General features: G+C 37.7%; 1 protein-coding gene across 1 annotated transcript in view; it reads right to left on the reverse strand.

Annotated features, from left to right (window-relative positions):
* Window positions 1-8,096: 8,096 nt before the first annotated feature.
* Window positions 8,097-14,267, reverse strand: part of DNAH12 (dynein axonemal heavy chain 12) — a 300,387-nt gene continuing 294,216 nt past the window's right edge. The window contains exon 73 of the mRNA XM_053689370.1: window positions 8,097-8,475. Within this exon, the coding sequence (XP_053545345.1) occupies window positions 8,285-8,475 (191 nt within the window). The 3' untranslated portion in view covers window positions 8,097-8,284. The remainder of the gene's footprint in view (window positions 8,476-14,267) is intronic.

A 14,267-nucleotide genomic window follows, 5' to 3' on the forward strand; every position in this document is an offset into this window, starting at 1 on the left:
AAAAAGGATATGTGCATATCCTTAGCAATATCAATACACTACTGGGATCTAGCTGTTGATTGGTGGTTACACACATTTGTTTTTTGTCATTGACTTACCAGATATATTCAGCTAGCTCCCAGTAGTGCATTGCTGCTCTGTTACTGACTATAATTATATGTGTAATCCCTTTGCAGGGGTTAAACACATGGTTATACACAAGCAATAGTGCAATAATAAATGCTCTAACATATAAGAGCATTTTCTTTTTGCACTGTTATAGCCCTTTAATGCAGGGGGTTAAATCATCAAGCTCTTCATCATCTCTCCAGATCTTTACTAACAACAGTTAAATGATTAACCATTAAGCATCTAACAGAACACTACAATGCACCCTAGTTTATATAGATGTTACACCACCTGAAATAAGACTATGATATTACCTCAGTATGTTTAACCTGCTGCTGTAGTGTTGTGGCTGCTAGAATGGTACAACAATCTATGTAGATGTACGGGGCATTTGTTCTTTATTTTTATGTTTTGCATTTGCTAAAACACTATTGAAAGTTTCACAAGTAGGTGGCATTTTATGAAGTAAAGATTATTTTTTTTTATCTTTGCTGCTGCCGTGATTGTGAGGAGTAGGTAAATAGAAAACAGACAACAGTACAGAACCAGTGGAAAGAAGGATGTGCTGCTCAGCAGCCACACAATAAATAGATAAAACTAGAAAAGGCACCCCATCCAAAGAATCTTCTCCTATTCAATTAACTTCATTATCAGGACAGGAAGAAAAGAAGTACACTGCAACATTTTGGGACACAGCCCTTAATCATGCAATGAGTATAGTAAAGCTGGAGATGCTGGTAAGCATAGTAAAGATGAAGAGGATGGATAGGCTTCATGGTGAATTCAGTACATTGTATATGGCTGGCCCATAAGAAAATTGTAACCAGTTTTAGCTTATACTACAAATATTCCTCTTTATTCAGTAAGTGTACAATAATTTAGAGACTGAAAACTGGGAGAACCTCTTTATGCCTCATAATTTATACAATAATACCAGTCGATCATTGTGTCATGTTGCCAGTCAGGTGCTATCACACCATATGTATGGCTATATCTTACATTACATCAACGTTGTTTGTTTATAAGTATAATAAGTGGTTTTTGTTTTCAATAGTATTTATAAAATTATAGACAAAAGCAAACACTAGAGGGAGCCAGCAGAGAGCAGAACATTCGAACATAGACAATTTAAATTGGATTTACTTATCAATGCTAATTAACATGGAATGAAACAATCTGCAAACTCAGTGCTAATGATAGTTTTGTGAGTATCAGCTACCACTAGACCTCTCCAAACTCAACTACCAGCAAATTCTCAGTTAGACAACCAAATACCTTGAGTCCAGACATGCTTCCAGAACTACACAACAAAATATTTCAAGTGCAATCTGACTAATATTGTTTTAATATTTTACAGAAAAATCTGGTCTTTATCATTAGGCTTTTATTTTCTTTTAATAAAGTTTTAGTAATGACAAAACAATTATGCAAGGTCGGTACACATAGACAATAGTGCTTCATAAGTAATACATTCAACAAGGTCAGACACATACTTCAATATTCTATGAACTATTGTGACCTGTAAATTTGAGACTTTTTTTCTAAAATAAGATCCTCCCTCTGACAGCAAGGGGCCACTCTTGGACCCCATCCCATTCATCTATGGTATGCAAGGGAGTATAACAATGTTAACGGCCAATCTTGGGCTTAAAATGGCATAGTAAATAGAAAAAAATTATCTCAATGGTCACTTTTGGACCTTAGAAAGATGCAACTTCTAAAAAGGATTATGCTAACCAAGACACACAAATCTAATGCTGGTCTTTGGGAATTATATAAGACATACACATCAGTACCAAAACTACAAGAGCACATATGCATGTTGGTCAGTATAAGGAGGATAACAAAACTACTGTAGGTAAGATTCATCTAGAATTCTGATGGAAAACAATTAATGGTGGGAGCTGTCCCACGTTTATGCAGATGTTTTATCATTGTTTTATTGATGATTTGCTGTTTGTATGGAAAGGAAATGAGGATGAGGCATTGGACTTTGTTGAGTCAATCAATGAGAATGAATTGGGTCTTAAATTCACTTACGAGTTCAATATAACTGCCATACATTACTTGGATCTTGAGTTGAGGGGACAGAAAAAAAGGAACTGTAATATTGAAAGTGTATAGAAAACCCATCTCTGAAAATAGTGGTCTTATATATTTGTATGCCTCTTGATATTTACTAAGAAGTTTATCTTGCCCTACTTCCTAGTGCAACTTGTGTTACATCCTTGGACATTGTAAGTGCTGGTGTATAACAAATTGAGAACTTATGAGGAACTTTTAATAGCCACCATCATAGTACACATAATAGAGTCCTGCTAGTTTAATTGTTTTCCATCAGGAATCATTTTAAAATTGGTCCTTTAAGTGAAAAACCCTTTGTAAAACACTTCCATGTCCTTGTTATATATGAAGGCTGCTGAGAATGCTTCCATTCACCACTGTGAGTTAATATCTATCTTGTATCCAGATAATAATACAGCATTATTGTCCCATCTGTTATGTTCTTATGATGCATTTTTGCACAAGTAATAATTTGAAATAGAAATTAAAAGATTACACTTAAAAGGACAGTCTAGTCAAAATTAGACTTCCATGACTCAGATAGGGCATGCAATTTTAAACAACTTTTGAATTTATCATCAAAATGCTTTGTTCTCTTGGTTCTTTGTTATGCTAATTTCTAAGCCCTTGAAGGCCGTTTCTTATCTCAGTGCATTTTGACAGTTTTTTCACAGCTAGACAGCTCTAGTTCATGTGTGCCATATAGATAAAATTGTTATCACTCAAGTGGAGTTTTTTTATGAGAAAGTACTTATTGGCTAAAACAAAATTTATGCTTACCTGATAAATTTATTTCCGGACATGGAGAGTCCACAACGTCATTCCAATTACTAGTGGGATATTCAACTCCTGGCCAGCAGGAGGATGCAAAGAGCACCCCAGCAAAGCTGTTAAGTGTAACTGGCTTACCCATAATCCCCAGTCATTCAGCCGAAGGAAATGGAAAAGGAAAAAAATCAAGGGTGAAAAAGGTGCCTGAGGTTTATAGAAAAAAACTTCTAATTCCTAAAAAGAAAAGAGGGTGCGGGTCGTGGACTCTCCATGTCCGGAAATAAGTAAATTTATCAGGTAAGCATACATTTTGTTTTCTTTCCTATGACATGGAGAGTCCACAACATCATTCCAATTACTAGCGGGAACCAATACTCAAGCTAGAGGACACTGAATGAACAGGGAGAGAGAAAAAGACAGGAGAACCTAAACAGAAGGCACCACCGCTTGTAAAACCTTTCTCCCAAATGAAGCCTCAGCCGAGGCAAATGTATCAAATTTGTAGAATTTTGAAAAAAGGATGCAGAAAGGACCAAGTTGCCACCTTACAAATCTATTCCACAGAAGCTTCATTTTTGAAAGCCCAGGAAGAGGAAACAGCCCTAGTGGAATGAGCCGTAACTCTCTCAGGAGGTTGCTGTCTAGCAACCTGAGAGAAGAGGCCTTCTGACCCTTACGAGAAAAAAATAACAAACAGGGCAGAAGATAGCCTAAAATCTTTAGTAGCTTGTAAATAAAATTTGTGGGCCCGCACAACATCTAAGTTATGCAAGAGACGTTCCTTTTGAGAAGAAGGATTAGGACAAAATGAAGGAATAACAATTTTAATTAATGTTTAGATCCAAAACCACCTTAGGGAGAAAACCCAATTTGGTACGAAGAACCGCCTTATCAGCATGAAAAATAAGGTAGGGAGAATCACACTGTAAAGCTGAAAGCTCAGATACTCTGCGAGCGGATGAAATGGCAACAAGAAACAAAACATTCCGGGATAACAGTTTTATATCAACAATGTGCATTGGCTCAAACGGAGCCTGCTGCAAAACTTTGAGAACTAAATTAAGGCTCCACGGGGGAGCAACAGGTTTAAAGACAGGTCTGATTCAGAGCCTGTACAAAGGATTGAACATCTGGTAGATCTGTCAGACGTTTGTGTAAAAGGATAGATAACGCAGAATTCTGACCCTTTAGCGTACTGACCGATAAACCCTTATCCAGGCCATCCTAAAGAAAAGACAAAATTCGAGGAATCCTCACCCAGCTCCAGGAAAATCCCTTAGATTTACACCAATAAAGATATTTACGCCATATATTATGGTAAATCTTGCGAGTAACTGGGTTTAAAGCCTGAATCATAGTTTCTATGACCACTTCAGAAAAACCACGTTTGGACAGAATTAAGCGTTCAATCTCTAAGCAGTTAGCTTCAGAGAATCTAGGTTTGGATGGAGGAAAGGACACTCAATTAGAAGGTCTTTTCTCAGAGGTAACCTCCAAGGAGGTAGAGATGACATCCTTACAAGATCCTGCGAGGCCATGCAGGAGCTATTAGAATCACTGATTAATCCCATCCTGTAACACTGGGATATTATGTCCACTGTCCAAGGGTTTGAGACATCTTGTATCCAGGCTTGACGAAAAAGAGAAAGCCTGCCCCCCACCAGATCCACACTGGGATCGGGGACGGAACCTTCATGCTGATTTAGAGTCAGCAGAAGGCTTCTTGTTTAGCTTTCCCTTGTTCCAGGGCTAGTTGGATTTCCAAGAAGATCTGGATTGATCTGGTTCGGAAGAGGAAGAGGAGGACTTTGGTCCCTTAAAGTTATGAAAGGAACGGAAATTAGAGGTCTAGGTCTATTTTTCTTGTCCTGAGGTAGGAAAGATCCCTTTACACCTGAAATCACTGAAATGATCTCTGCTAGACCAGGTCCAAAGTCTTTCCCTTATAGGGTAAAGCCAAAAGCTTGGCCTTAGAAGAAACATTGGCAGACCAATACCGTGAAGCTAGACATTTCAGCTCCCAGACAAATTATCTGCATATGAGCATCACAGATAAAATTATTGACCAATTTGAGAGATTTGTTCCTATCCTGGATCTCCTCTACTGTAGTTTCCTGTGTAATGAGATCAGACAATATATCACACCAATAAGATGCAGCTCCCGCAACAGTAGCAATACTCGCTGCTGGTTGCCACTGTAGTCCTTGATGAACATACATCTTTTTTAAGTAAGCCTCTAGTTTCTTGTCCATTGGGTCCTTAGAAGAGCAACTATCCTCTATAGGAATGGTAGTTCTCTTAGCAAGAGTTGAAATAGCTACTTCAACCTTAGGTACAGTGCACCACGAGTCCCGAATAGAGTCAGCAACAGGAAACATATTTTTAAAAACAGAGGAAGGGAAAAAGGAACCCCTGGCTTATCCCATTCCTGAGCTATAATTTCAGACATCTTCCTTGGAACAGGAAAAACTTCCTCAGAAGATAGAGAATCATTAACTCTATCCAGTTTAGAAGACTTAGTAGGGTTGGCAGCAATTGAAGGTTCAGAGTCATCTAACGTAGCTAGGATCTCTCCTTCAATAGTAACCGGAGGTGTTCAAGCTTAAATCTAACATTTACTTCTTCAGATTCTGAAGATTTTTCGGCTAAAGTGACAGAGTCTGAGATCTCATCTTCAGAAGCTACTGAAGAATTCTCATCAGACAACTGATCCAGAGTGGCTAATGCAGTTCTAGAGCCAGGAACCTTACTATCAGGCAAACGTTTAGATTTTCTCTTGCGCTTTCCCAAGGAAGGGAAAGCAGATAAAGCCGCTGTAACAGCAGAGGAAACATGAGCGGCAAAATCCTCAGGTAAATAAACACCCCCAGGAGGTTGAATGGACACAGAAGGCACAGTATGAGAAACAACTAAGGCTTGGGGCATTTGAGGAGAAAGCTGAGGCATGTCACGCACAGCATAATCCTTAGAGACAGTTGGCTCAGAAGGGAGTAATTTATCCTTAAATTTTAAGGTTTTAGCTAAACAAGAGGAGCAAAATTGCATAGGAAAAACAATTTGAGTCTCTAAGCATAATAAACATTTATGCATAGAAATTGACTGATTCTGTTCAGAGTCCATGCTATATAGTAAAAAGGTCCCACAAGTAAAAAATAAAAATAAAAATTTACCAAATGTATTATTCAGTGTGTATAATACCCAATTAATTATTTATGGTGCATAAAATGAAAATAAACATCAAATACGTTATAGAACGAAAACCTCAGATTGCCTGAGGCTCCTACCAGTCAGAGAGTCACCCCACTAGTAAGACAAAAAACAAAACTCCTTGTATAGATTTCCTCTCCTCTAAGATGATCCCTAGAAGAGGACTAAAAGCAGGCATAAGAAAAAACTTCTAACTGTAGATCCTTTGCTCTGAAGCACAAGATCGCAATTGTCTACTACTGCTCCACTCCGTGAAACCAGAAGTGTGGGTCACATGATCGGGACCAATATTAACTGCACAGAAAAAAGTGTGCGAAAATGCCGGCAGTTTAAAAAACGGCTTTCCGTATTAATCAACAAAGACTTTCCCTTGTATATCAGGCAATCGTCTAGAAATTTAAAAGCCCTCAAGTTAGGCTATTAAATAAAATAAACTTCCCATCAAAAATAATGAGAGAAAAGGTTAAGAAATAAAGTGTAACCTTAATTTTAACCTCCTACATCCCTTAGCCAAGGTGTCCTAAACTATAAGGATTATTAAGTCCCAGAAAGGATCTGTTTTAAAATGAGGATTAACCTCAAGTGATGCAGTCCTTCTGTACCTAGAAGGCGAAAGTACTTACCTTGGATCCAATTGCATGATAGATGCTGATCCTTAGGTGTGGCAGGCGCTTTACTCCCTGTCATAGACCTGTAGGAAAAGAAAGAACAGAGTAATGAACTCTGGCTTCCTACAAAGGGGTAGCAAAGTGTTAAAAGTAAAGCAAAACTTCCTCGCCACATTTTAACTGCTAAAAGCCACCACTACTCTTACTCAAGAGATTGACATGGACACAACTAGACCCCAATCCTTGCTTGAAGGGAAATGTACCCATAAAAAGATTAAATGTCTTCAGACACCAACTTCGCACAACCTCCATTGACAGAGGCAAAGAGAATGAATGGGGGTTATGGGTAAGGCAGCTACACTTAACAGCTTTGCTGGGGTGCTCTCTGGCTCCTCCTGCTGGCCAGGAGTTGAATATCCCACTAGTAATTAGAATGACTTGTGGACTCTCCATGTCATAGGAAAGAAAATGCAAGTCTGTCAAAAGAACTGAAATAAGGGGGCAGTCTGCAGATGTTTAGATACAAGGTAATCACAGAGGTAAAAAGTATATTAATACAACAGTGTTGGTAATACTGGGAATTGGTAATAAAGGGATTATCTATTTATTTAAACAATAAAAAGTAGACTGACCCTTTAATATGAAATTACAGCTATATAGAATGCTGCATTATTCTTTACATTAAACAGTAAGGTGCTGTCAAGAGCTGAGCTATATTATGGGTTGCTTAACATAAAATATATTTTAATTTTGCTACAATCAAAGGTTATAAAAAAATCTAATTTGGGTGCAGATCATATAAAATCACAGTCTGTCAAGGAAACACACAAGCCAAGACATCCCCTTATAGTAAATTTTAATATAACAAAATAATATGCAGATGCTACAGTAATCAGACAATTGCTTTGTATGTAGTAGCTATAGTGCAATAGACATTAATGCTGTACTGAACATTGAACCCTTGTATTGTAGCCCTCTGGTAACTTTTGATATAAATTTGTATTATTTAAATTATTAAGATGACTGTGGTGAAATCTGCTAAATTAATAAATCTTATCATCTTAAATCTAACGTAAGTTTATTAAATATATGTATATGTATATTTTTAACTGAGCAGCTGAAATAATGAACTGAGACTAAACGGATATAAATTAGAAATAATAGTAAAGTATGCTCCAAAATTAAATTAAGTGCAATACAAAATAATTTAAAATGTGTTTAAAAAAACATAAATTGAATATTTGTTGTAATGCAGTGCTATTTATTTATAAAAATATAGAAATGATGAGAATATAACGATCTCTCTAATATGTACATCCTGTAGATCATGTAGAATACAATACATAAAGACCTTATGATGGTGTGTGTAGGTAGAATACTGAAAGCCATATTGTTAATAAAGGAGAACAATTGTATTTATAAGTTAAAGTAAGTATTGTTAAAAGATCTGGATTTATTGTTTGTGGATCCATAAGTGTCAACATTTTAATTCCAGAACAAAAGGCAGATGTAGAGGAACAAATAAATTAGTCATCCAGTTGGCATAGGAGAGCCACACCTCGCTTGATCCAGTGTTGTACAGGTTTATCAGTTGGAAGCAGCATAGCAATGACGAAGTTAGTTGAATGCCCAGTTGTAGACAGGGTGCCCTTGCGTTCACTCGTCTTGTATAGTGGGCACACATAGGATTTGGACTTCTTTATGTCTGACTTTTTATCTGAAAGAGACAAGGTGGGTGGTACATGAGTATGTTTATCTGCATAAAGGATATATAGAGTTTGGTTGATTGTGGTCACAGTAAAGCACATTAAACATACAGATAGGCACACTTACCTGTTCTGTTCTTTAATTATATTAATTATGATATATCTTTATTAACTTGGTTTATTATAGAAAACTATTGAATTATAACAGGGGTACAATCAGGGGTTTACATTGAGCTAAGATTTTTTTTGGTGGGGGGCAGGAGGTTGGGGATTAAGTCGGGGAGATCCACATGTGGAAATGCAAAATTGGAGTGCAACCGAAAAAGAATAGTAAGCTTTTGCAGCCCTATGTACATGGTAGAACCACCACTTGGTACAATTTACATTTCTTAGAGCCACCAAATAAATGATTTACAGACATTTTTGCTTAGGACTCAACAAAATGAATAAACCATTAGTTTCTCTATAATCAAGTGTACTTATTCACATATTGGTATATTCAGTGAGTTTGCCTCCAGTGATGAGCAGTATCTTGTGTATTAGCCATGTGTAATGTGCAGCATATTCTTTAGTACAAAGGGTTACACTGGATTTTATTTTACATTTCCTGGTGAACATATTTATTGTCATGCTATTATATATATTAGATCATCTGTTTAACTGTATATCAGCTAAAGGGTTCACAAATCTTAGGTGGGACGTCCCTACAGGTCTGATATCTCCTTTTCATATCCATGCAATACTGAAAAAGGATATAGAAGCCAGTAGTTTTGAAAGCACAAATTAGCAGAATGCAATTTAACAATAAAACAAAATTTTACATTTGTGAACACATAATCATCATTAGAAGACGTTCTCTCTGGCTGCCAGTCACTATTTCTGCTTCTCTCTAAGGAGATATTGAAGAGTTTAAGGCACTGGTAATGATGCTGAAGCTACCTGGACTCCTGCAGTTTATACATTTTAACTGATGCAGAGTTTATTAGGGAACAGGATGAAAAATATAATCTGCTTGTAGTTTATGTGATGCTATTGGTCCTCATTTAATACGCTTGCCTGAGAATTTCTCCACTGACATCTGCTTTGTCTTCAGAATGCGCAGACATCAGTCCTACCATCAAGTGTATAGAAATCTAATCACTTGCGCCAATTGTACTATATTGCCCTTAAATAGACAATGTATAGAGGCAAGCAGCTTAGTACACTGTGTTCAATGCTTTTGCAAGAACACCTTTACAAATGGATTGGGCGCTCTCCGCCCCTGACTGGGGAGGTTGATTTATGCTATGGCTTCTTGTTTACATAGCTTGTCTTTAGCCAAAGCTACAGTATTGACATTTTCAGTATAGGTGGAATTTTCAACAGGCGAAATCAGCTATTACAAATTATAAATGTTAATGTGAAAAAAGCTATTTGTAAACAGTCTAATACAATCCTGCAGTTACAATTATTGGATGTGAACACTTTAAAGGATAGAACATTCTACAGTACAAAATCATTTTAATTCTCAGCTTAACTTTATGCAAAAGCCCAAGCACTCCTGAATTCACGTACTGTCTTTGTTCTTACTTCCTCTACTGAAGAACTCTTCTATGGATCAACCATCAAATTACTCCTGAGGACTTTTTCAATAAGGCTTCACCATATTTCTAACTAGATTTCAGGGAAAGCTTTTCAAAAGAATCTATAAAAGCTCTTTATAGATCATTATCGCAACCAAATATAAATAGATTTGTGAGACACACACAGTGTTACAGTATATTCAGAAGAACCTGAACAATTATTTCTCCAGTCCTTGGCTGGCATTATACATATAACAGCAAAACAATTTAGTGTGAACAGCTGTTATCACAGTCAGTAATTTTAATAGTGAAATATACCCAGCGTCCTAAGCAACAACAATCTACATATAACCCTCCTGCCTTGCCAAGTGACTTTCAAAATGAAGTCGACTGCTGAACTACAAAAAAAACATACTAATGTTATGAATATGCAAATATGTAATTGTATGGTTTGAGACAAGCCAGTAAAATACACAAACAGTCTAACTTGAGGTGGGGGTTTGCTCCAGTCTGTGCTCGTTTTACTCTCTTATTTTTGTATGCATAGATTTTCCTTTCAGGGTAATTAGTGTTTTGTGTATTTTGCTAAAAGCTCGCCACCTTTAAAGTTGCAAGAAAAAACAGTGAGATCTGTAGGGTGCAAATGTTTAGATAATTACGCTTGGATTTGAGACACAATTTCATATATGCCCATAGAACGCCCATGTTCAGCCCACTATACGATAAAAAACAGTTACGCCCACTATACGATAAAAAACAGTTACGCCCACTATACGATAAAAACAGTTACTTTTTCTTTTGCACATCCAGTGTATTTAAACCCTTTGAGTGCTAAGCACTTTGCCACCTGGGTGCTAAGCTGATTTAATTTTTTTTTTAAATTAATTTTTGAAATACATATTTGTTTTAACTTTTTTTAACTTACACCGTTGGAAATGTTAGGCGATTACCTTTCCAACGGTGGGTCTTGGGGGTCTGTAGCTGCTTAGATGCCTGAGATACAGGCTTCTAAGCAGCATGCCACCTTTCCCTATTCTTATTGTAAGTTTTAAATAAAGTTGCGTAGTGACATCATCATGCCATTGCGTGTGACGTTACCACGCAAAACATGAAGCTCCGGCAATGCCTGTCACTATACAGGCCCGATCATCGGAGTAGGAGCGGGTGGGAGACGTAGGTCTCCCTCAAGGTGGGAGAGTGCTAGCAATGGCTCAGTTAGCACCTGAGTGGGAAAAACTGCAACAGTTTAGAGCCGTCGTTAGCACACAAGGGTTAAAGGAACAGTCTAATCAAAATTAAACTTTCATGATTGAGATAGAGCATGCAATTTTAAACAACTTTCTAATTTACTCCTATTATCAATTTGTATTTGTTCTCTTGGTATCTTTATTTCAAAAAGAAAGAATGTAAGCATTTTGGTTCAGCACCTGGGTAGCGCTTTCTGATTGGTGTCTAAATGTAGCCACCAATCAGCAAGCGCTACCCAGGTGCTGAACCAAAAAAGTGCCGACTCCTAAGCTTACATTCAAAAAAAGATACCAAGAGAATGAATAAAAATTAATAATAGGAGTAAATTAGAAAGTTGCTTAACATTGCATGATCTATCTGAATCATGAAAGTAAAAATTTGACTTGACTATCCCTTTAAATTACAATTTACGCTATGCATATTTAACACAATTTATTCCTGTGTAATTTGCATACACATTTTGGTGAAGAATTTTGTTACGATTTTTGATACAACTTAACAATACAATTTTTTCTTGTATATTTTTCTCTGAATGGTTTAATTATTCGTTTTGAATGAATTTCAAATTATGATTTTAATTCTGCACTTTTGTAATGTATGCATCTCCTTCCCATACGAAAATGCAGTATACGCCCCTTAGCGAGACAGCTGGTCTTCAGGGTAAATAGTGGCTTTACAGAATTCCACCAGCGAGATTTAATAATCTCACTAGCCCAGAAAGCTTTATATCATTGGGTCCTCTGAGTGAGAACCCCACCCAACATTTTGTGGTATAAATCCAGACTAGGGGGGTAGTCGGTAATCAGAATAATCTAGGTGTATGATGGTGTAGTCTGGAGGAGGGGAGTGGCAGTCAGCATCTGTATCCTGTGGGTGTGGCTGGGTGGGTCCAAATTATGCATGGACCTATTTTGTGAAACAAAGACATAAATAAGATGAGCTGAGCTCCCAAACCGTAACAATCCAATTCCAACATAATGCGGGGTGCAGCTGTGGCTAAGTATTCTCAATGTAATTTTACAGGGACGTGGGCTGCAATCTTTAACCCTTTGAGTGCTAAGCACTTTCCCACCTGGGTGCTAAGCTTTTTTAAGGTATTTTGTTTATTTTTTGAAAAAAAATTAACTTTTTTTTTCTTTTTCAGATCCCCAAGACTGTTGGAAAGGTTAGGCTATTACCTTTCCAACAGTGGATCTTTGGGGTCTGTAGCTGCTTAGATGCCTGAGATACAGGCTTCCAAGCAGCATGCCCCCTGCTCCTACACTTAACATTGTTAAATATAAATAAAGTTGTGGGTGACATCATCACGTCATTGCGTGTGACGTCACCACGCATAACGTGATGTCCCGGCGATGCCTGTCACTATGCAGGCCCAATCGCCGGGGTAGGAGCAGGTGGAAGCCCCCAGATCTCCCTCAAGGTGGGAGAGTGCTAGCGACGGCTCTGAGCCGTCATTAGCACCAGAGTGGGAAACTCTGCAAAGCCTCAGAGCAGTCATTAGCACTCAAGGGGTTAACAGCTACAAATTAGAATATATATATATATATATATATATATATATATATATATATATATATATATATATATATATACACATACAGTTGCAAGAAAAAGTATGTGAACCCTTTGGAAAGATATGGATTTCTGCACAAATTGGTCATAAAATGTGATCTGATCATCATCTAAGTCACAACAATAGACAATCACAGTCTGCTTAAACTAATAACACACAAAGAATGAAATGTTGCCATGTTTTTATTGAACACACCATGTAAACATTCACAGTGCAGGTGGAAAAAGTATGTGAACCCTTGGATTTAATAACTGATTGAACCTCCTTTTGCAGCAATAACTTCAACCAAACGTTTCCTGTAGTTGCAGATCAGACGTGCACAATGATCAGGAGTAATTCTTGACCATTCCTCTTTACAGAACTGTTTCAGTTCAGCAATATTCTTGGGATGTCTAGTGTGAATCGCTTTCTTGAGGTCATGCCACAGCATCTCAATCGGGTTGAGGTCAGGACTCTGACTGGGCCACTTCAGAAGGCGTATTTTCTTCTGTTTAAGCCATTCTGTAATTGATTTACTTCTATGCTTTGGGTCATTGTCCTGTTGCTACACCCATCTTCTGTTGAGCTTCAGCTGGTAGACAGATGGCCTTAAGTTCTCCTGCAAAATGTCTTGATAAACTTGGGAATTCATATTTCCTTCAATGATAGTAATCCGTCCAGGCCCTGACGCAGCAAAGCAGCCCCAAACCATGATGCCCCCACCACCATACTTCACAGTTGGGATGAGGTTTTGATGTTGGTGTGCTGTGCCTCTTTTTCGCCACACATAGTGTTGTGTGTTTCTTCCAAACAACTCAACTTTGGTTTCATCTGTCCACAGAATATTTTGCCAGTACTGCTGTGGAACATCCAGGTGCTCTTCAGCAAACTGTAAACGTGCAGCAATGTTTTGTTTCGACAGCAGTGGCTTCCTCTGTGGTATCCTAACTTGAAATCCATTCTTGTTTAGTGTTTTACGTATTGTAGATTCGCTAACAGGGATGTTAGCATTTGCCAGTGACTTTTGTAAGTCTTTAGCTGACACCCTAGGATTCTTCTTCAGCTCATTGATCAGTCTGAGCTGTGCTCTTGCAGTCATCTTTACAGGACGGCCACTTCTAGGGAGAGTAGCAGCAGTGCTGAACTTTCTCCATTTATAGACTTTCTCCATTTATATTTGTCTTACCGTGGACTGATGAACAGCAAGGCTTTTGGAGATACTTTTATAACCCTTTTCAGCTTTATGCAAGTCAAAAATTCTTAATCGTAGGTCTTCTGAGAGCTCTTTTGTGCGAGGCATCATTCACATCAGGCAATGCTTCTTGTGAAAAGCAAACCCAGAACTGGTGTGCGTTTTTTTATAGGGCAGGGCAGCTGTAACCAACACCTCCAATCTCATCTCATTGATTGGACTCCAGTTGGCTGACATCTCACTCCAATT

This window comes from Bombina bombina, chromosome 7 (genome assembly GCF_027579735.1).
Source record: "Bombina bombina isolate aBomBom1 chromosome 7, aBomBom1.pri, whole genome shotgun sequence".
NCBI lineage: Eukaryota > Metazoa > Chordata > Amphibia > Anura > Bombinatoridae > Bombina > Bombina bombina.